Here is a 25,000-nt window from a genome sequence, read left to right as displayed (position 1 = left end):
AACATATACGAAAATATAAAATGGCACCTGCCAATTGGTGACACTTCTACACCACACTTTTCCTTGGCATCCTTCAAGAGTAAAATTCTGATCTCCAGTGACCTAAATACACAGTTTAGGTTCCTCTGCCTTGAGGTATAATGCATCTGCTACAAAAAAGATTCCGAGATTTATGCCAATGCCAATAATGGCCTCATGAGGGTGAGGACCATTCCCCAGAGGGGTTCACAGTATATACACGCACACATACACAAACCCAATACATATGCATATTATCATTATTATCATTATTATTATTATTATTATTATTATTATTATTATTATTACTTGCTAAGCTACAACCCTAGTTGGAAAAGCCGGATGCTATAAGCCCACGGTCTCCAACAGGGAAAATAGCCCAGGGAGAGAAAAGAAATAAGGAAAACTACCAAAAATTGAAGAACAATAATGACACAAAAATAAATCTTTTATATATATGTATATATATATAAAATATATATATATATATATGTGTGTGTGTGTGTGTGTGTGTGTATGTGTTTGTGTGTGTGCGTGTGTATAAATATATATATATATATATATATATATATATATATATATATATATATATATATATACTATATATATATATATACATTTATGTATATATATATATATATATATATATATATATATATATATATATAATCATCATCATCATCATCAGCCGTTACTAGTCCACTGCAGAACAAAGGCTTCAGACTTGTGGATCATCTCCAGAATTTCACATTTTAACTAAACGACGCGTTCTGGACTTCTCGTGTTATGACGATAAAATAGAGATGTTAAATGATCAAAGTTAAATTAAATGGACATGTCCTTTCACTTGGGCCTTGTTCATGGTCTTTTTATGCAAGTCCACACCCGCAAACTTTCTTAGTTCGTCAATCCATCGCCTTCTCTTCCTTCCCCTTCTTCTTTTGTGATCTTTAGAGACCAATTATGTTAGGCTTGATGTTCATCTATTCTCTCTCATTCTTATAATATGTCCTGTACATGTCCATTTTTTTTTTCGATTTTTTCCTTGCACGTTAGTTTTCCCTTGCATCCATGTTGCTCTTTTCTTGTCTGTTAGTGTTATTCCCATCATTATTCTTTCCACAAATCTTCAAGTTGTAACTAGCCTATGTTCTAAGGGTTTAATAAAGCTCCAAGTTTCTTATGCATAAGTTGAAATTAGTAGGACCATCTGAATAAATACTTTTACGAGTATGTGCACACGCTAAAAAAAAAATGAAAAAAAAATGAAATTAGCCGTTTCTAGTAAACTGCAGGACAAAGGTCTCAGACATGTCCGTATTTATGTCTAGGGTGTTAGTTGGACAGTTTTCATCACTACGGTGGCCACTGCGGATTGGTAATGGTGGGAGACTTTAGTCTGATCCCTCACAAAGCTGATCATGGCGATACACAAACCGTTCCACAATGTTAAAGTATCCCCACTCAGAAAGGGATATATACATACATATATATAAATACATACAAATATATATAGATAAATATAAACATATATATATACATATATATACACACTGTATATACAGTATATATATATATATATATATATATATATATATATATATATATATATATATATATATTTGTGTGTGCGTGTGTATATATATGCATATATATATACATATATTTATATATACAGTATATATATATATATATATATATATATATATATAATACTTCTCTTTAGCAGATAAGTAGATATTGTTATATATGTATATATATATATATATATATATATATGTATATATATATATATATATATATATATATACATGTATATATGTATATATAAATATATATATATATATATATATATATATATATATATATATATATATATATATACACACATACAAACATATAATCCTTCCCTTTAGCATATAAGTAGAAATTGTTATTTTCGCTATTGGTTCATTGAATCTCTCTCACTGAATAATCATTTTTTTTCAGGATCCAAATATGTTGAACATTCCGGGTCTGTGCGGCATCATTGTCTTCTACCTGCTCATCCTAGGAATTGGCATCTATGCCGCCTGGAAGAGAAGGTCCAAAGGAAATTCTTCCGATGAGGTCATGCTCGCTGGAAGATCCATTGGACCCGTTATTGGCATTTTAACTATGACAGGTCAGTTCCTTAAAATCAGTTATAATCTACGAATTCATGATTAAATGTTCGCTTTGTTTCTGTCACTGTAGCTGGAATTATGACATTTTCGTTTATTCCGTCATTGGCATTTTAACTATGACAGGTCGGCTCTGTTTGTTCGATTTTAATCTGCACTGCTAAAAATTTGCATGGAAAAAAAACGGTAAAAACCTTGCAACATTTATTCCAAGATTTTTACCGTTTTATAAACGGATATATTGGCGTAAAGGAGTGACATTACGGTCACCAACCCGTAAAAAATAATAACAAAGTAAGGTAAAATTACAGTCGCCTGTATTTTACTGAAATACGGTTGTGAACAGTAAAAAATTTTTACAGAGAATTTCCGATTAAAATTACGGTTTATTTTAACAGTGTATGTGCTCATGATTATGTATTCGCATTGCTTCTTTCATTATCTTTCACTAATTTGGGATAGAGTTCTCCTGCTTGAGGGTACACTCGGGTACAGTATTCTATCTTATTTCTCTTCCTCTTGTTTTTCAAAGTTTTTATAGTTTATATATGAAAGATTTATATGAATGTTGTTAGCGTTCTTAAAATATTTCATTTCAATTGTTAATTATTTCTCTTGTAGTTTCCTTATTTCCTTTCCTCACTGGTCTATTTTCCTTGTTGGAGCCCTTGGGCTTATACCATTCTGCTTTTCCAACTAGGGTTGTAGCTTAGCAAGTAATAATAATAATAATAATAATAATAATAATAATAATAATAATAATAATAGTTGCAATTATGACATTTAGGTGTAGGCCTATTCCGTCATTGATATTTTAACTATGATAGGTCAATATTTATTCAGTTATGAATTATATATTTATGATTAAGTGCTTAATATGTTTCTTCCACTGTAGTTGTAATTATGACATTTTGGTGTATATATTTACTGATATGTTTACTTATCGATAAATATCCATACGAAAATATACGTATTCTTAGTTGTATGTCAAATTCTAAAGCCACCTCAGTTAGAAAAAAACCGTAACTTTAATCGGAAATTCTCCGTAAAGATATACTGTTCTCACCCGTATTTCAGTAAAATACAGGCGACCGTAATTTTACATGACTTTGTTATTATCTTTTACGGGTTATGACCGTAATATCACTCTTTTACGTCAATTCAACCATTTTTGAAACGGAAAAAATCCTGGAATAAATGTTACCAGACTTTTACGGTTTTTTAATGTAAATTTTTAAAGTGAATATATAAGTATTAACTTCTTTAATCAACCCCGGATGTTTCCTACATAGAATAGAACTCATCGAGTTGTATTCGTTCTTGTCTTTTAGTTCAGGTTTGTTACAGTAGCATTACTCAATAATATCAAAGGCGTCAACTTTTCATAAGAGTTATTGATTTATTGTCTACCAAAAGGGATTGTTGAAAACTTATTCCAAGTCAATAGTAATTTTCTTTTGATTATATACACATTGTTAGAAAAAAACCCTAAATGAGCCTTCAATAAGAACGGCTGAACTAATACAAATTGTCATTCTACTTGGAATGCAATATAAAAAACATAATTAAAGATATGTTATGATACAATTTTTTGTTGAAATGTGGGTTTGTAGAAATCAACATGTGTTCAGTTATATAAAAACAAATGAATATCCTCGATTTTCTCATAAACTTCAAGATGGTTTCTCATTACAGGCAAGCTTCACTGAATTTGATTTCTTGATATGAAAGCTATTTTAAAACCATGATAATAGAAGCAGTAAAATAAATCATTAGATATTCTAAAATAAATTCCAACGTGATCAGAATACTTATCAAGGCTGAGTTTTTTCTTGCAACTTGACAAACAAATAAATCTAATATCACCGGCGCATTTTATATCATGCTCACACGGTCTGTCATAGTTTTCGACCTTGGAAATATTATTGAACTCAATGATAAGATGAAAATAAAGTTTGAAAATATATCAAGTTTCGTATTTTCCTACACAAGCAACGTGAGATACCATAATAGAATCCAATAAAAAACTAACTCATTTTTAATTGATTCTTCATTTTTGTGAAGCTAAAAAAACATCTTGATCTGTATAATCTTTTAGCTTTGCTAAAATCCTTTTACTGAGTATATGTTTATGAGTGTGTAGGTTAAGGAAAAACTTTATTACCTAAAGTAATGGGTTGATTAATTTCACATTATCCTACAGTACATGTTTGAAAGCGTGTAGGTTAAGTAAAAAAAATGTATTACCTAAAGTAGTGGGTTAATTATTTTCTCACTATTATAGGCTACACTGTTGAAAAAAATCCGTAATTTTTATCGAAAATTCTCCGTAAAATTATACTGTTCTCAACCGTATTTCAGTAAAATACAGGCTACTGTAATTTTACCTTTCTTTGTTATTATCTTTTACGAATTGGTGACTGTAATATCACTCTTTAATGTCAATATATCCGTTCTTAAAACGGAAAAAATCCTGGAATTAATGTTGCCAGACTTTCACCGTTTTTTTAATGCAAATTTTTAACAGTGACTGCAAAAGCCTTAAAACAATAGGCTAATTAATGCATCACTTATTGTTATCATTTATTGAGAACAAGATGATTTTCCTATTAAAAAATATGAGTGAATTTATGATTGAATATCATTCGGCTAAAATCTTTGGGTAATGTAAACTTCTGAGGTCAGGAGGTTATTATTAGATACAATTATGACTCTCAATATGGTATGCAATGACAAAACATGACATATTCATCGTATTTCGTTATAAAGAAAAGTTATAACTTTGTTTCCTTATTATTATTATTGTATGTAGATCTCGAAGAATGTTGAGTTTCTATCCATGTCTGTTATTATTATTATTTTTCTGCCCTTACCAAGTCGGAAGTAGCCACTGAGCAATTACAGTGCAGTAGTTAACCCCTTGATTGAAGAAGAATTTTTCAGTTATCTTAGTGTTGTCAAGTGTATGGAGCTAGAGGAGAATGCGCAAAGAATAGGCCAGACTATTCAGTGTATGTGAAGGCAAAGGAAAAATGAGATAGCCAGGATCCTGATATGAATCAAATGTTACAACAGGACTTCTCGTAATTCAATATGTTATTCCATATCTTACACTCTGCTAACAATTGTAAATAGGGATAACACACTGGTCTAGAATTTCATTAGAAAAATGCTATTTTCATCAGACACAGAGTCAAATGCAGGGCTAGTTGACTAACAAGCCTGGGCATACATAACACCGAAGAGAGTGAGTGGCAACGTTTTGAGTCCACAACAAATATCACAAGTTTAGTATTTCTAATGCAATAATCAAATTTTGCATTATACCCTTTTTTATACATGCCGGTTATACTTGTCAATTTGTTAAATAAAAAATAAAATTATTTCAATTTATGTTTCACAAACTCTTAGTTTACTCACAAAATGTTGATGGTCCTTCATCCATTATTGTTATTCAGTTGCTAGTAGCTCATGTCCTTAAAAACAGTTGTCTTAATTAAAAATTGTTTTTCTCAATAAGTACATGATAACGCAAAAGAAAGCAAACATAGATATCGTCAGGAATGGTCTTGGCCTTGGGCATTTTTGGAAATGTTATTAACTCATGTGTAGTACAATTGGCTTCATTAATTCTGGCACACTCACGGGATGCGAAGGAGATGTTAACTGCTCTGCATTACACTAGGTAACGCAAAGGATAAACAATTGACAACATTGTTATTTGCTCACTAACACTTCTTAAAATTAATGAAAATGCTTTTAATCGCGTGTTTATAAGTTCAGTGACTTTGCTTTAGAGGCAGCGTTGCCAATAGCTTCTCTTTTGAGACAGTGTTACCTGCTACAATGTACAGCTGCTGTCAGACTCTCCTTAGCTTCCCGGGAAGTGTACCGGAAGAAATGAAAACAACTGTACAAAATAGGTCAGTCTCCTACATAATGACAACACAAGATATGAGGAGTAGCTAAACTATAAATTACCTATTGATTTTATTAGATTAACTGGTATATTTATGTTATTGAAATTAGCATCAGTGAGATGATTACCGACTTGCTTAATGCATTGTAAATTAACGTTTTGTTCAGTAGCAGTTAACAGCAAAGATTCGTTCCTACATCTCCCATAACCTAAATTTCATAGGGCTATGGTAACCTAATGGAAATGTCCCTGCCTAGTTGCCTGCTGGACAGGAGTTCGAGACACAATCAAGCTCGACAGTTTCTTATAGAGTCTGCAACCTCACCATCGCACCCTTGTGAACTAAGGATGGGAGCTTTAGGACAGCCTATAGGTCTACCTGCTGAGTCCTCAGCAGCTATTGCTTAGTGCTCATTGGTCCTAGCTTGGGTAGAGAGGAGCTTGAGCGTTGATGTGGTCAGTCTTTAGTTCATTGTCACTGCACCTTGCTTTTGCCATTTAATTTACATTTGAAATTCAATTTAGTTAAAAAACATCATTATAAAATCTACATTAATTTAAATATAAAATAAATGGCTAAATATATCTTTGCACGTTTAAACAGACAAAAATAGTTAAGCAAACGCGATTAAAAACAAATAGAGCACAAAGATATATCTTTCAATGAAAAAATTTAAATTTTATTATTATTATTATTATTATTATTATTATTATTATTAGTATTATTTTATTATTGTTATTATTATTATTATTATTATTATTATTATTATTATTATTAGCTAAACTACAACCCTAGTTGAAGAAGCAGGTTGCTATAAGTCCAAGGGCTCCAACAGGAAAGAATATCCCAGTGAGGAAAGAAAACAAGGATATAAATTAAACTACAAGAGAATTAATGAACAATCTAAATAGAATATTTCAATTATATACAATAAAAACTTTAAATTAAATCTTTTATATAAAACTAGGAAAACTTCAAAAAACACAAAAGGAAGAGAAATAAGATAGAAATAAAATTGTGTGCCCGAGTGTACCCAAAAGCAAGAGAACTCTACCCCAAGACTGTGGAAGACCATAGTACAGACACTATGCCACTACCCAAGACTAGAGAACAATGGTTTGAATTTTTACTATGGAGTGTCCTTGTCCTAGGAGAGCTGCTTACCATAGCTAAAGAGTCTCTTCTACCCTTACCAAGAGGAAAGTGGCCACTGAACAATTATATTGAAGTAGTTAACCTCTTGAGCGCAGAAGAACTATTTGGTAATATCAGCGTTGTCAGGTGTATGAGGACAGAGGAGAATGTGGAAAGAATAGGACAAACTATCCGGTATATGTATAGGCAAAGGAAGAATGAGCCGTAACCAGAGAGAGATCTAACGTAGTACTGTCTGGCTAGTAAAAGGACTCAATAACTTTTAAACGGTAGTATCTCAATGGGTGGCCGGTTCCCTGGGCAACTTATGATATTTTTATCATTATCCTCTCTCTCTCTCTCTCTCTCTCTCTCTCTCTCTCTCTCTCTCTCTCTCTCTCTCTCTCTCTCTCTCTCTCTCATGCTCAATATAATGGCGAAGCAAGATGGAATGCCAAACAATGGCACTGCTTTTTAGGGAGGGCGAATTTGAAGCTCCCCCTATGAATTCTCAAAATAGATTACTTGTATACTTCTCGTCAGATGCTTCTAGAGAGAGAGAGAGAGAGAGAGAGAGAGAGAGGGGGGGAGGGGACTTGGCACTGATGTAACCTCTATGCTTACGTAATTGCTTCGCACTTAGCAGCTATTTGGTTCTAATCAAATTTTGTCATAATTATTGAAAAATATATTAAATTTTTGATGATTTCTTCTTCGCTAAATTTTTACCTTTAAAAAAATAGACACAGATACGTAGTTTACTACATTCACAAGCGCACACAAACACACAGACATATATATATATATATATATATATATATATATATATATATATATATATATATATATATATATATATGTAGATAGATATATATATATATATATATATATATATATATATATATGTATATATATAATAAAAACTACTATTTTCGAAAAATATAATACTTGGAAAATAAATAGTTTTATCTGGTTTTCAGATAGATAATATGTATATCGATGTTATTAAACCTAACAACGAATACTATAAAACATTAGAATATCCCCTTGCATATTTCTTTATCCGTGAAAAAAAATATGAAATAAACTGCTCTTTTACAGATTTATATATATATATATATATATATATATATATATATACATACATATATATACATATATATATATATATATATATATATATATATATATATATATATATACATATATATGTATATATATCTATATATATATTCAAATATATACACATATATATACACATATATATGTATATATATATATATATATATATATATATATATATATATATATATATATATATATATATATATATACACATATATATATATATGTATATATATATGTATATATATATATTTATTTATATATATACACACACACACATATATATATATATATATATATATATATATATATATATATATATTATTTTCATGACAACAGAATATTCATTTAATTTTAACTCTACTGGTGCAATATAGTCTTTCGCATTGTTATGGAAACGGAAAATAAAAAGTAGAAAAAAAAGGATAATTGTAGTTTCAAATATATCATATTTCCCTTTCCTTTCTCAAATTTTCATGAAGCATAATTAAATGCTTTTTTTTGGGGGGGGGGTGTTAGTTTGGCTGGAAAAGAGAATTATATAACAAAACATACAGGCATATGCCTTAGTGATAATGCAATAACTAGGTAATTTTGTCAAGACATACCCTTATGTGTAGCGGATCTTTAGCCCCTCTGAAGTTATTATTATTATTATTATTATTATTATTATTATTATTATTATTATTATTATTATTATTATTATTATTATTATTATTATTATTATTATAGTCCCAGTCCCCAAGAAGAAAAGGAAACAGATAAAGCATTAAAATGGGAATAGGAAATTTAACAATCCACTATAAATAACAATATCAAATGAGTAACTTATGATACTCGGAACTATAAAGATATAAATCTCCTCAACTAAAAAGTAGGCCTACTTGCACCATGTTTGAGCTTTTGCAGTTCCACTGATTTGATGACTTGAACAGGAAGATCATTCCACAATTTTCGATGAAATTTCTGAATAATCTGTAGTATTGAGCCTGTGTAGATTCCACATTCTGGTAGATTTCTCTTACACAATTAACAAGCTATTTTATAAAAGGGGATATTGGGTAATGTTAAAGATGAGAATAGAGTAATAAACAAACATCGATAATAGATCGGATGACATAGTCCCCAGATTTATGGGTAATAAATGAGGAATATACTGTAGTGAACAGTGGTTTTACTAAGATCATTCCACAATCTAGACACTATCATGATAAAATTTTCGAATACTCTGTAGTATTGAGCCTGTGTTGATTTCATATTCTATTAGATTTCTCTTGCTTAATTAGTAAGATAATATTACAAACGAGAGATATTAGGTAATGTTAAAAGTTGAGAATAAAGATACAAACACTTATAATAGATAGGAGGACGTACAGTAGTTTATAAATATAAGGATAATAAACGAAGAATGTAATGAACGGTGGCTTAAGATAGACCCATTTACACTTAGAAAAAACAGTAATTTTAACCGGAAATTCTCCGTAAAAATATACTGTTCTCAATCATATTTCAGTACTATGCAGGCGATCGTAATTTTACCCGACTTTGTTATTATCTTTTACGGGCTGGTGACCGTAATATCACTCTTTTACGTCAAAATATCCGTTTTAAAACAGTAGAAAAATGGAATAGATACAGCCAAACATTTACCGTTTTTTTAACAAACATTTTTAACAGCGCACCCTGGTGGAGGACTTCTAGAGAAGGTCTTGGGCCTATCCTCTCTTCAACCTCCACCCTCATATCCCTTTAAACAACGAATCACAGAACCCTTGTTTCTCTGGCACCTGTCCTTGTATGTCTTGGATCGTGTCCCAAGTACAGACAGAAGGTAGGGCCAAATCAGAAAAGGGTTGTAGGTACGCACAAATTAGCACTGTGAGTGTGGGTGTTGTTATTTACAAGCCTGACCTGTTTCTGGTCGTTCTTGTTTTATCTCTTCTCAAATAAATCAAAATTTATCCTAGGTATTCTCCATAGGAAATTCCTAGCACCGCAACTCTGACAAACGAGTTTTTTTTTTTTTTTTCTTTCTTTCTTTTTTTTCTTTTTTGCGCCTCTATTTACGGGTTAAAGGAGATTCTCTTGTTTACACCATAAAACCTGAAATGGGTTTCTTTGCTGCAGAGCACACAGCCAACCTGGTAATGCCATTTAAATGCATTTTCTTGCAGCTATGAGGCTCTTCCTCCTCTTTCACGTTTATTGTATATTATTTCAATTCTAAAGAATTTGTCGCTGCATTTTTTAAACTTCAGGAGGTCCTTGATCAGGCTATCTTTTATTCTCATAAAATCCATAGACAGGAGTCAGGGTAAACAAATATCTTTTTATCTTGAACAGTCTGGGGAATTCATTTGAAAAGGCAATCTTTCAATACAATTAAAAGAAAATGAGCGATCCACTAACATCACATTCTTTATATTCAAGTAATTTCTTTTGTAACGCAATGAAATTTTACAGTTCAGGTTTTCAATTTTAGGAAATATTTTTGCAACGCATTTTCATTTAAGAAGCTCTTTGAAATTGCAATAATTCAATATGAGGATATATTTCAATTACAGTGTCTGTTGTGGTAATCATTTGTCAGTACATATTTCATTTTAAGAGGTTCCTTTGTAATATATTATTTCAATTCAAGAATTCAATATGAGGATATATTTCAACAAGGCTAACTATCTGTTGAGGAAATCTTTCGTCAGCACACACTTCAATTTAAAAAGTTCTTTCGTAATATATTCTATCAATTCAAGAATTCAATATGAAGATATATTTTAACAACGCTAACTATCTGTTGAGGAAATCGTTTGTCAGCACATATTTCAATTTAAAAAGTCCCTCTTAATTCAAGAACTAATTTGACAAAAAAAAAAAAAAAAAAAAAAAAATCCTTCGACAGCACGATCTATTTTTTATGAATTACTTTAGCATTGCAGTCTTACAACCTTTAAAATTTTCTAGATGACTTAATTTACAAATCAGGAAAACCATCAAAATGTATTCTTTTAACGGGAGGAAATCCTCAAACATGGCCATCTTTCAGTTTAATAAAAATCACTTGATAGCCCAATGATTTTAACTTGATGCTATACTTTGAGTGTTTGATGTGTCAGTAAGATAAACAATGTGACTTATCAACCATTAAACTACTGGGTATCCTTTGACAGTGCAATCCTTCCTGAAAAGGAGATCCTTGATTGAGTTCACTTGTTCAAATTTTTAAAGATAGAATCTTCACAAATGAAAAATTAGAATTCTTTAACAACATAATCTATGAATTTTAGACTACAATTTTCCATCAAAATCCTTCAGTTACATTGCTTCAAGAAAACTGCAATGCAATGTAATACCTTGCATGTGATATAAGTGACCCTACTTACCCTTACATTTCCCCTCACTTACACTTGAATCTACATAGCTATATATTGTATTATCCTTTAACTTCTCCCCTAATATACAGACAAACCACATCTTGCTCTTAAGTTTTCAATTACTGCGTACTGCATTTTTTTTTTTCTAAAGACACCAAGATCAATATATTACCGTCAAGATGATGGGGTTTTCTTTTGATATTTGGATCATTCAATAGCTCAACGGTTTTGCAACCTTCACCTCGATAGACTATAATTAAATTACCTTCGCACTTGCCATACCAATGAAAATAACAAATGGATTAACTATATCCCTTGCTTGTGGGTACACTTGGACACACTATTCTGTTTCCTTGTTTCCTTTCCTCACTGGGCTATTTTCCCTGTTGAAGCCTTTGGCCTTATAGCATCTCGCTTTTCCAACTAGGTTGTAGCTTAGCAAATAATAATAATAATAATAATAATAATAATAATAATAATAGTAGTAGTAGTAGTAAACCTCTCTTACAGAGCAAAGCTACCTTCGTAATTCATTTCCTGGGAAGTGGAAAAGAAGCGATCATAGCAAGATTTTTCTTTGCATAAAACTTCTGACTAAATCTGGTGCCAATGGCAGTGGGCTCGGAAGCTAGCAATAAAAGTGTGAGTTTTGGCTACAGCCTACAATCCTTGAAAAGGAATCTGATCTTTGTAAAGACAAATTGAGGTTTATCACTTCATTGTTCGTTTATTTCTGTCTTTTCTCTTCTTTGTCCTGTTCCATAAGATGCTGAATAAGCAGAAAGCTTTAGTAATTTTAGAACTTCTTTCCAAGTAATGGTGAAATCAACACAAGATATCATATGAATATCATAACATGAACAACAATCTTCGCATAAGAGAAGTCAGGGTAAACAAATATCTTTTAATCTCGAACAGTTCAAAGATTACGTGAACAAAACATATTCTTGGCAATACACTAGCAACAAATTTTTACTCAGGTTTAAACAAAATTCTGGTAAATGCAGATGTTACACCGGAGCAGAATTCTCCAACAAGATTCCACGTTTTCGTGACTATAATCGTATAGGGAAGCGAAATTCCGATTATTTCTAATAGCAGGATAAAGGCCATTATTGAAAATCATTACGGAAAGCCATAGGTAAAGGTCTTTGGGTTGTGGTGGTCTACTGAAAACGTCTTGGCTGACGATCTGCTGGACTGGGGTTCGAAACTCGCTCAATTTCTATAGTTGTAGTGTCTACAACCTCACCATCCTTGTAAGCTAAGGATGGGCTGTTTGGAGGAGCCTACCTGCTGAGTTAACAGCAGCCATTGCTGGCCCTCCCTGGTCCTAACTTAGGTGGACAGGAACTTCGACGCTAATCAAATAGATATATGGTCAGTCTCTAGGGCATTGTCCTGCTAGGGCATTGTCCTGCTAGGGCATTGTCCTTGTCCTTTGCCTCTGTCATTCATGAGTGACCTTTAAACCTATATGAGATTTCAGATAGATTGAACAGAGACTGCAGAAGTCAGAAAGAACCTACTTCCTGTTTAGCCCCATTAAAGGGGAAATCTCATACAAACACATAAACGACAATAATCAAAGGCAAAAATATATCTATAATTCCCTGATAATTACTCCAATTATGGAGTAGAATCTAAAAATGCAATGCAGTAAAGGAAAGAAAAATGTGCTAAAAAAAAAAGGACCGATAAAAGAAAAATAAAAACTTGGAAACTGATATCAAAGCGAGTAATATGTTAAGAGTTGTCCATAACTTTTATGTTCTTGAAAAAAAAAAAAAAAAAAAAAAAAAACTAACACGTTCCATTTACAATGCTTTTTTTTCTCCCTTAATTAATTCATGCCTCCTATTTAAAGTGAGGAGCGTATCTCATTATAAACATTAATACTATATGAATATTGAATCACTATAGAATATTAGTTAATACTAATCCTCTCTGAATATATATTCAAGACCTCATGATTTCCAAAATTTTATTAAAGTTGCAGGAACCTTAATGGCCTCCCTGAGCCCAACACAGTTTCTATAATGAATAACAACAGTTTTGTGTAAAAAATTTTAATAATTCCCAGCAATAAATCTAGTAACTCTAATCTTATTTGAATAGACATAAACACAATTTATATTCCCTTCTGTGTATGCGTGTATGTAAATGCAAAGTCTCCCAGTCAATTCATAAAAATATGAATAACTAATTTTTTCATACTATTCCTTTAGCAATTCAATAGTTTAAAATAAGTAGATATTAGTACTCAATCTCCAAATTGATACGTTGACCAGTAAATAACAACCAGAGGCAAAGCGAGAATAAAAATCGTTTAGAAATGAGTGCTAAGCAGAATTTTATTTGCATATATATTGTTACACAGAAAACTTTATAAATTGCGCTTATCCACACTTGGCGATGGGTCAAGATTCTTCCTTTCTAAAAGTTGACTGTTGTCTTACTTTTTAGAATAGGCATCATCATCATCTCCTCCTTTGCCTATTAACGCAAAGGGCCTTATAGAGGATTCATTGGCTAGATTCATCAAAGGATAGCCAGTTCCTTGTGATGCGCTGTGCTTATCTAACTAAGGCGAGTGACCCCTGCCAGGTCATACTAATTCCAGTAATATCATCCGCCAGCCATCGAGAGTAGAAGCCGAAGAGATATCTTATCTATTGCCTTAAACCCAATCCGTCACTCTGCTCCTAGTGACTTCATCGAGGTTTAGGGGGAATTTCCTCCACACCTAAAGGTCTCGTTACTCTCAAGTTAAAAACTATAGTAGCAACTGGAATCGATTCAAATTAAAAAAAAAAAAATGTTTATTGACATATATAGATGTATAAAATAAGATATATTAGCATGCTAATGCATCCCCCCCCCCAAAAAAAAAAAAATATCACGATGCTCCTTTATCTATTTTAGTGAAACATTAGAAAATGTTAACAATTCTTTTTGTGAAATTATTATCTAAAAGTAAAATTGATTGACTTACCAGAGGTTTACTGATGCGTCTGGTACAGTTCACTTTTTATAAATTCCATCTGAAAGAACAAGAAGAAGTAGGCGAAGAAGTACTTGTTCTCGCTACTGAAATATCCCCCCAAAAATATAGGTTAGGCCTCAGCTTATTTCGGCCACTAGGTAATTGGTTCAAGTCTGTTACTCTGGTACACATACCCAGCCTAAATGAAGGTCGGGTTTAAAAGCTTTACCTCTTTTTTTTTCTCACCTTCTATTTTCATTACGGTCGTGAATGAACCAGAATTTTTTTCTGGTGTCGACTAATAGGCGCGGGAATATTTTTTTGTAGGTGTTTTTTTTTTTCTGGCAATAAACGTAAATACGTTTTTTTTCTTTTTTTAAGGCTGGAAACAAAGGAGCACACTTTAAAGAGAGCATGGCATTCTTCGATATGGCTTCTTTGAAAGATTGCAACTTGCCAAAATATGCGAGTTGCGGGAGAGAAAGAAACCGGAGAAGAGGGTTAGAGGTGGTGGAAATAGTATTTGAAAGCATTAAAAGGGATATGTATAGTTCGGATTCCTTTCGAGCATTTGAAACCCATAACACATAAAATATGTCAGTTGTCAACAACGTCGAATTAGGAATTATTTATATTTTGTAAAACAGACGGTTTGTGTTAGAGTCGTTATAATTTCAGGGATTTAATCATTCAGTTTCTTATATTGTTTAATTTATCATAGATGATTTATTGGTTTTTTAAATTCTGCTAGAGAAGAATTGGCTAGTTGCGTAAAAATTATTTTAATGTAAGATAACCTTCGTCTAGTACAGAAGGATGTTTACCGTGAAGCAAAGCTATATAGAGCCTAATCATGATTGGCAAGAAGCACAGCTCCCTTTCTGAATTAAGAAAACCATTATTTATTCACGATAAGAAATAAAATTAATGAAAGAAACAGCAAACTGCAAGATATTTACGAGACCATGCAAAGAAACGCTGGCGCCAGAGGGCCTCTATAGTTAGGTATTTATGACTTTTTTTAGGACAATTAAGAGTTTTTAGTCATTCTCAGAGGTTCTCCAGCTCTGCGTGCCTTTATACAAACAAAAGAAGGTACTATGCGTTACTGCAACATAATAAATCAGTGTTACCCTCCTTGTGAGCTTTGGGTTTTGCATTTAAGTTACTTTTGCCGATTTCGTTTACTTAGAAGATAACTATCTAGTATTTTCGGTTGTAAACAAAGAGAAGTATTTGTGCGTGTGTGTATATATATATATATATATATATATATATATATATATATATATATATATATATATATATATATATATATAATATATGTATACATATATATATACATATATGTGTACATACATATACATATATAAATATATATATATATATATATATATATATATATATATATATATATTGTATATATATATATATATATATATATATATATATATATATATATATATATATATATATTTATATATATATACAGTATATATATATATATATATATATATATATATATATATATATATATATATATTTATATCTATACACACATATATATACATACATATATATGTATATATATGTGTATATAAATAAACATATATATATATATATATATATATATATATATATATACATAAATATATATATGTATATATATGTGTATATAAATAAACATATATATATATATATATATATATATATATATATATATATATATACTGTATATATATATATGTAGAGAGAGAGAGAGAGAGAGAGAGAGAGAGAGAGAGAGAGAGAGAGAGAGAGAGAGACCAACACAAGTCATGGCCACATTCATTGTTCTACTACTGAATCATAAATGAAACCCGTTGTATAAAGTGAAATCGTCCGTATTATTATTATTATTATTATTATTATCATTATTATTATTATTATTATTATTATCATTATTATTATGACTTGCTAAGCTACAACCCTGGTTGAAAGAGCAGGATGCTATAAGCCCAAGGGCTCCACCAGGGAAAAATAGCCCAGGGAGGGAAGGAAAGATGGGAACAAATAAAGTATAACAGAAGTAATGAACAATGAAAATAACATGTTTCTTTAAAAAAAGTAACAATTATGAATTATATCTTTTAGATATAAACTATAGCTATTAAAAAAAGGATGAAGTGAAATAAGATAGAATAGTGTGTCCGCGTATATCCTCTTTTTGTCAAGTAGATTTTTACATAAATTTTCCTTTTTCATTTTCCTGAATATTTATAAAGATTTATTATATAAAATTTTCAAATTACTGACAGAAGCCATATCTCTCTCTCTCTCTCTCTCTCTCTCTCTCTCTCTCTCTCTCTCTCTCTCTCTCTCTCTCTCTCTCTCTACTTAAATATACATACATATATATATATATATATATATATATATATATATATATATATATATATATATATATATATATATATATATATATATATATATATAAATATATATATATATATATATATATATATATATATATATATATATATATATTTGGCTCAAGCCATGACGTCCTGATGGAAGGTTCCTTCAGTGGTTTCCTAAGGGCATATTTGACTACAATAGATATTCCCAGAGAATTAAACTAAAGGTTTCACAGAATTCTAACTTCTGGCGCGAGTACCCATAAGGTTCCCATTTAGGATATCATATAATAACAGGGGACGTATGCTGGACATGCCACATAGCTATCTGCACCCCACATAGCGTTTACGCTTCGAGGGGGAGTGTGGCAAGTATGGGAGGAGCCGTTACTAAACTCTCCTCCTTCGTTACTGTTACGGTACTCGGCGATGTCAACATCTGGCCGCCATAGCTGGCCGCCATCTTGATTGACATCACCGATGCGCGTCTATTCCTCATTCCCTCTTACGTAGCATCTCTGACTAGGTGTTTTTCCCAGTGTTCGCTATGTATATTCGCAATGTCGCAATCTTCAGCCTCGCCTTCTTCTGGAAAGTTGAGTACCATATTCATGTATTGTATAAATAAGCTCCAGCCGTAAAGTAACGTCTTTTTATCTTAAAATCCTGTGTTTTGTGGCGGAGCTGTGCCCCAACCGGAGGCGTCATGATGCCGACGCTGTTGTTTGCCTCGCATGCTTTATTTAGCTAGCCAGAACAACCTTCCCGGTCATATAACTAATAATCAACATTAGTTATTTAGTCTTCATTGCTAGGAATTAGTTATATTATACCGACAGTATTCATTTTCAGTGAATGCAGGTAGCCGAATTTGTTAGCTAGATTGCTAGCCTAGCCCCTAGGCTCGATAGCCTAGGCATCCCTGTTTACTTTCTTGCATGATATAATAAGTGTTCCTAGTGTTAAATTATAAAATGAAGATATAGGCATTTATACATATAAGATTCAGTGATTGCACATTTATTTTTTCGCCTTCTAGGAAGTATACAAGGGGTTTCGATGATCTTGGTAGTCGTCTCCCTTGCCCCTAACCTACGCTAGGGCTCTTGTATACTTTCTTACCTCCCCAGTTACCTTACCTAAGGTAATCTCCTCCCTCTGTGGTAGCCTAGGCTGCTTCCTAGCCCTCCTTACCTCGAATCGCATTCGGGTAAGGTTAGGCTAGGATTCTCCTTCCCAACTCCTTGCCATAGTACATGCGCTTTGAGTTTGGGACGGAACTTCAGAGTACCTATCGTTTGGCCCCAGCTCCCCATTAGGAGAATGGACTCTCCTTCTGGGCCCTGCTGGTGGGTGAAGGTGGAAGGACTCTGCCCTTCCCCCTAGTCCACACTTGGTTGGGTTAAGACCCTTCCTCCCTGTGGCCTAGCAATTTGTCCTACCCCTGTTTTTCTTAGTTTGGGGGGCTAGCTCCCCTACCCTAGGTTAGGCAGTCCAAAGGGATTCTGCTTCTTTATAGTTTAGTACAGGACATTAGTGCTGTACCTTCTCTGTGCTAACCTACCCTAGGCTGGAGAATGGATTCTTCCTCCCTAGATAGGCTAGCCCTGAACAGAATCCCCACCCCTGGGAGTGCAGGTAGGAGCTACGTCTCTCCCCTACACTCCCCCTCAGGACCCTTACCCCTCCCCCCATCTATCACTTTGTGTTGGCTGAGCCATCACACCCCTGTCTGCCATCCTACATCTCCATCGCATGCCGGTGGGTCGTGGGTTCGGCCTGGTCCTTTCATTGGGTAGTCCGATCTGCTACACTTCCCGCATATAGTCGAACTATGGGATTGCATACGACAGGTCGGTCTGCCGGCAGAAGACCTCTCTATCTTTGAGTGTTCTTCGGTCCTCCCTTGGGCCGCCACCTGCAACCGTAGCTGACTGCCGGCTCTGTTGCAACTGGATGAAAGGTTGCCACCCTCTCCCTTTCATTTGAACACTCCTTCCGGAGGAAGAAGGGGTACGGGTGTTGAATACTACCCTTCCCTCTCTCTCCTCCTATTCTATCTCTCTCTCTCTCAGTGCCGGTCCACTGCCGCCTCCACCCTGCCGGCGTCAGCCGTCAGGGCCTTCGGTATCCTCACCGTCTCATTTAATGATGTCAGTGTCGGTATACCTTCGCCGGTCACCTGCCGGCTGCCGTGGGCCGCCAACTTGCCGGCGATCTGTCATCATATAAGGTGTCGCCTTCCTCCTGCCACATAGACTGATGGCTTGGAAAGGTCTCCCCTTGATGAAGATTTGCCGGCGCCCGGCGCGCTTCCGGCATGCCGTCACTCTGCCGGAGCCTTCTGACTCACCTATACAGTGGACAGTCACTCCTTCCCCCTGTCGGCCCAGTGCCGGCAGTGATTATTGTACAGCTATAGATGATAGCCAGTACATCTATGGTATATCATATACCCTAGATTAAAAACTATTATGAATAGTTGTACAGTAAAAATTTTCCAGCATACTCTGTTCATCCAGGCGCAGTCTTTTGCCGGGACCTATCCTGATTAGGGGGGATTAGAACATCCTTCCCCCTTCCTTCTTCTATACTGAATGATTTCAGTTCTCCCTCTCACTGTATCTAATTCCTTGGAGGAAGCCTAAGCTTGGCTTATCCAATATGGATGTTCTTCCTCCTTCTAGGACTCATGATGGGCTCCTTGAATTAGTTATGGTGTGGGGTCACGGCAATTGGCTGGGCGGGATGCACAAGTATGTCTTTCCTGCCTCCTTTCTAGCTTATCTATCCTAAGCTTATACATAAAAGGAATCTTATATTATAAGTTTAATAACTTAATACTAATCTAAGATTATTGTGAGTCATACTGTCATTGACTTCCAAAGACTCATTTGCATCTTTCTTTAACTGGAGGAGTACCTACAGTGTACGAGAGCCTTCTGTAGCGTTCGTCGCCCTGACTTTTACGGCCACCTGGCGTGCCGAACCCATGCCGGCTGTTCAATCTCGAAGGGGAATCTTCGCTATTGGGACCTGCAGGTCTGCCCTGTGTGCAAGAACCTGCTCGATGAATCGTTTGATAACCCTCTGTCAGCGGAGGCCAGGGACATCGCCCGAGAGAAACTGCGTAAGTGGGTGCATGGTTTCCAAAAGAACGCCACGGGGCCTTATCTCCCAAGCGAACGGATGAGAGCCTTGCTCTTTCCCAAGGCATCTGCGGATGCTGTCATTCCCAAGGATGAGATCCCCTGCGTCCAACTGACGGTTGAACCTGACGTTTCGGACGCTCTCCAAGACTGTCACATAGACGAAGTGGAGAAGATGTCGGATGTGTCTGATAATACCGAAAGGACCCTGATGGCCGAGGGTTAAGTAGAAGAGGAAGATCAGGTGGAGACTCCTGACTCCGAGGGCGAGATCGCCCGCACACCTTCTGTCTCTTCCGTTGTAATTTCGGAACCGGTCCCCTCTACATCTGTCACTCCAGTACCTGCAGTGGTGGGCACCCAGGATACCCTCCAAGCGTTGGTGGCACTCCTGCCAGGGGCATGCGGACCTCAAGAGGGAGTTTATGCGCATGTCAAAACAGACGCCAAAGAAGACCAGCGTCAAAGATCTTCCCGCCTGCTCGGTGACAAACCCTTGGTGGCATGCTGAAAACATGCCCATTACAAGTGGACGCATCGTTATCAACCTCAAGTTAGGCGCCGTCCCCCTTGAAAAGGTGGATTTCTGGCCTAACTTTGAAGCTTATTCGGACTGTTACGTCAGTCTCAAATCTGAACCAGTCTCCAAGGAGGAGACCGAGCTTAAGGAGTTCATAGTGTTTGACCATACTAAGGCTCAAGCTCTTCTGGCCGACTGCCTCAAGAGCAGGGGCTACACCAATTCCAAGGTGCCGGCCCTGAGCAAGAAGCACCCGTCCTTTCTTGCTCCTCCCACCATGGTCTTTCCTTTCGCCGAAAAGGCCTTGGCGGCAGTGTTGAAGGCGGTGGAGGAAGGAAAACCCTGCCCTACATTGGAGGAATGTAGGCCTCTTTCCCTCGCCCTCCCTCCCGCGACAAAAGCTGGAAAGATATCCAGTTAACTTTCGCGGTTGGAAAGTTGGAGGCTGACGTTGCGGGATGTCAGTTTAACGAAAACCTCCCCAAGCTCACCGAGTACCTTCTGCGTCGGGAGCAAGACACAAAAGAGAGGCTGGCTCCCTCTCTATCTCTTCAAGTACAACTTGAGACTATGGCCGGGGACATTCGGGTCCCTGGCTTCTACATGGTTCTTGCAAAGACCCACTTGCTACCTTGCTGAAGGACTTGTATAGCTTCATCAAGGCCCGGAGAGCCTGTAGAGAATTCGTGTTTGCGGATGCCACCGTCAAACACGAACCCCGGAAACTGATTTCCTCCAACATCTAGGGCAAATATCTCTTTCCTGTTGACCTTGTGAAAGAGATTGTGGACAGAGCCGCCACTGAGAATCGGAACCTTCTCAACAAGTGGGGCATGTCCCGAAAGAGAAAATCTTCTCAGGATGATGGCCCCCAACCTGAGAAGAAGTCCAATAAACCCTGACCCCAACAGCGTCAGGCTAAACGCCAGTTTCCGGCACCCGCTACTCCCCAGCTGGTGGCTCAGCCACAGCAGACCTTTCAGTTGGTCCCCCAGCCAGTGGTGACTCAGTCACCAGTCTTCACACCAGCCTATGAAAGGCAATCCACTACCTTTCGCCCCAAAGGTAGAGGTTCCGGCAAAGACTCCTCTCGACGTCCATCTACAGGGAGAGGAGGAGGGGGAGCAGGCGGCCGAGGTGGTAAATCCTCGGGAAACCAGAAGCAATGAAGTGCTTCTGGTGGGAGGAAGACTCCGCCACTTCCAGGATCGCTGGACCTTCGATCCTTGGGCCCACAGCATCATCAAGAAGGGACTAGGGTGGAGCTGGGTAACACCACCTCCAACCTTCCACCATTTCTTCCAACACTCCACCCCCATCCTGGAAGAATATGTCCTAGAACTCTTGAACAAGAAGGTGATCAAGAGGGTAAAGTCCACCAGGTTCCAGAGAAGACTATTCTGTGTTCCCAAGAAAGACTCAGACAAACTCAGAGTCATTCTGGACTTGTCCCCTCTCAGCAAGTTCATAGCGAACAACAAATTCAAGATGCTGACTCTTCAACATATAAGAGCCCTACTACCTCACAAGGCTTACACGGTCTCGATATACCTGGCGGACGCCTACTGGCACATTCCAATGAATCACCAGGCTTCCTCCTACCTAGGATTCAAGCTTCAACGAAGGCAGTACGCCTTCAGGGCCATGCACTTCGGACTCAACGTAGCTCCAAGAATCTTCACGAAGCTCGCAGACACAATCGTCCGACAGCTACGCCTTCAAGGCATCCAGGTGATGGCTTACCTAGACGATTGGCTGGTTTGGGCGGCATCCTCAGAAGAATGCTCGCGTGCTTGCAGAAAGGTGACCTAGGTCCTGGAACATCTGGGTTTCAAAATCAACGCCAAAAAGTCTCGACTGTCTCCAGCTCAAAAGTTTCAATGGCTGGGAATCCATTGGAACCTTCAGTCACACCGTCTTTCCCTCCCTCTGAAGAAAAGGAAGGAAATAGCGGGATCTGTCAAGAGACTCCTAAAATCCAAACGGATTTCAAGACGCCAACAGGAACGAGTGCTCAGCTCCCTCCAGTTCGCCTCAGTGACAGACCCAGTGCTACGAGCACAGCTAAAAGATGCATCGGGAGTCTGGAGAAGAAACGCATCCATCGCTCGAAGAGATCTCAAGAGACCTCTACCAACCAGGCTTCGCTCACTCCTCAAGCCATGGTCGGAGGCAAAGAACCTGAAAAGATCAGTTCCTCTTCAACCACCACCTCCGTCGGTCACCATCCACACGGATGCCTCGCTAGAAGGATGGAGAGGTCACTCCCATCAACAACAAGTTCAAGGAACATGGTCTCCCCTATTCAAGATGTTTCACATCAACATCTTGGAGGCCATGGTGATTTTTCTTACTCTGAAGAAACTATCCCCTCGTCCTTCAATCCACATCCGTCTAACTCTGGACAGCGCCGTTGTGGTCAGATGTCTCAACCTTCAGGGCTCAAGATCGACCCAACTCAACCAAGTGCTATTGCCCATCTTCCGCCTAGCGGACAAAAAGAGATGGCACCTCTCAGCAGTTCACCTACAAGGATTCCGCAATGTGACGGCGGACACTCTATCGAGGATAAGCCCCGTAGAGTCGGAATGGTCCCTAGACGCAAGATCATTCTCCTTCATCTCCCGTCAAGTCCCGGAACTGCAGATCAACTTCTTCGCGACGAGCTACAACAATCAACTTCCTCTTTACGTGGCCCCATACGAGGACCCCAGAGCGGAAGCGGTGGACGCCATGTCCCTGGAATGGAACAGATGGTCCAAAGTTTACCTGTTCCCTCCACCCAACCTTCTGCTAAAATTCCTCACCAAGCTGAGAACCTTCAAGGGAACAGCGGCCCTAGTGGCACCCAAGTGGCCCCGGAGCAACTGGTTCCCTCTAGTCCTGGAGCTACAGCCCAAGCTGATCCCTCTGCCGGACCCAGTTCTCTCCCAGCAGGTTCAGAAGTCGACTGTCTTCGCTTCATCAAGGAAAACCCGAGACCTTCATCTCATGATTTTTTCTCCCTAGCCGTGAAGAAAAGGTTTGGAATTTCGATGAAATGTTTAGACTTCCTAGAGGAATACAAAACAAAGTCTACCAGAAGGCAATATGAGTCATCCTGGAAGAAGTGGGTGTCTTTCGTCAAGGCAAAAAATCCTACGGAAATCTCCATAGATTTTTCTCTGTCCTTCTTCATTCACCTTCATGGACAAGACTTAGCAGCCAATACGATTTCCACTTGCAAATTGGCCTTGACAAGACCATTACTTTACGCCTTCCAGATAGACTTGTCCAACAACATCTTTAACAAGCTTCCAAAGGCATGTGCTAGACTCCGTCCTGCACCTCCACCGAGACCCATCTCCTGGTCTCTTGATAAGGTGCTCCATTTTGCCTCTAGTCTGGACAACGAGTCTTGCCCTCTGAAAGACTTGACTCAAAAAGTGATTTTCCTTTTTGCTCTCGCCTCGGGAGCCCGAGTCAGTGAAATAGTGGCTTTATCTAGAGAAGAGGGCCAGATACAGTTCGCCGAAACAGGGGAACTTACCCTCTCCCCTGACCCAACGTTTCTTGCTAAGAACGAACTCCCCACTAAGAGGTGGGGTCCTTGGAGAATCTGCCCTCTGAAGGAAGATGTCTCTCTATGCCCAGTGGAGAGTCTAAAGGTCTATCTTCGAAGAACTTCAGACTTTGGTGGAGGACAGCTCTTTAAAGGAGAAACATTGGGATCTGATTTGTCACTCAAACAACTAAGGGCGAAGATCACCTACTTTATTCGCAGAGCGGATCCTGACAGTACACCCGCAGGTCATGATCCCAGGAAAGTCGCCTCTTCCCTAAATTTCTTTCAAGCAATGGATTTCGAAAGCCTTCGATCCTTCACGGGCTGGAAATCCTCAAGAGTGTTTTTCAAACACTATGTGAAGCAGGTGCACGAATTGAAGAGATACGTGGTGGCAGCAGGTAGTGTGTTAAAGCCTGCTGCCTAGTGCTGCGCAGAATAGTGAGTTATTTCGGAACTCTAACTCAACAAGTGCCTGTGTTGACCCTAGTGCGAAACAGTGATTTTAAGTGCCACCTAGTGACACGACGGACTGTTCTTCTACATGGTGAAGTAACATAGACTTGAACATGTGTGCCACATGTTTATTTGGACATGAAGTGTATTTAAGACTTTAAAAAGACCTTATAGTTCCCTTGGAACTCACGTGTGTAATGGCAAGTTCTTCCTTTTCAG

General features: G+C 36.7%; 1 protein-coding gene across 5 annotated transcripts in view; it reads left to right on the top strand.

Moving 5' to 3' along the window:
* Window positions 1-25,000, top strand: part of LOC137643908 (high-affinity choline transporter 1-like) — a 76,025-nt gene that overhangs the window by 15,597 nt on the left and 35,428 nt on the right. For 4 of the 5 annotated variants that reach the window (XM_068376660.1, XM_068376661.1, XM_068376659.1 and 1 more), the window contains one exon: window positions 2,008-2,182. In XM_068376660.1, the coding sequence (XP_068232761.1) occupies window positions 2,017-2,182 (166 nt within the window). In that variant the 5' untranslated portion in view covers window positions 2,008-2,016. Of the gene's footprint in view, window positions 1-2,007; window positions 2,183-2,290; window positions 2,307-25,000 lie in introns of those variants that run through there. The other variant, XM_068376662.1, reaches the window with a different exon arrangement.

The sequence above is a fragment of the Palaemon carinicauda genome, chromosome 7, assembly GCF_036898095.1.
Source record: "Palaemon carinicauda isolate YSFRI2023 chromosome 7, ASM3689809v2, whole genome shotgun sequence".
Taxonomy (NCBI): Eukaryota; Metazoa; Arthropoda; class Malacostraca; order Decapoda; family Palaemonidae; genus Palaemon; species Palaemon carinicauda.
This window is presented reverse-complemented; position numbering and strand designations above follow the sequence as displayed.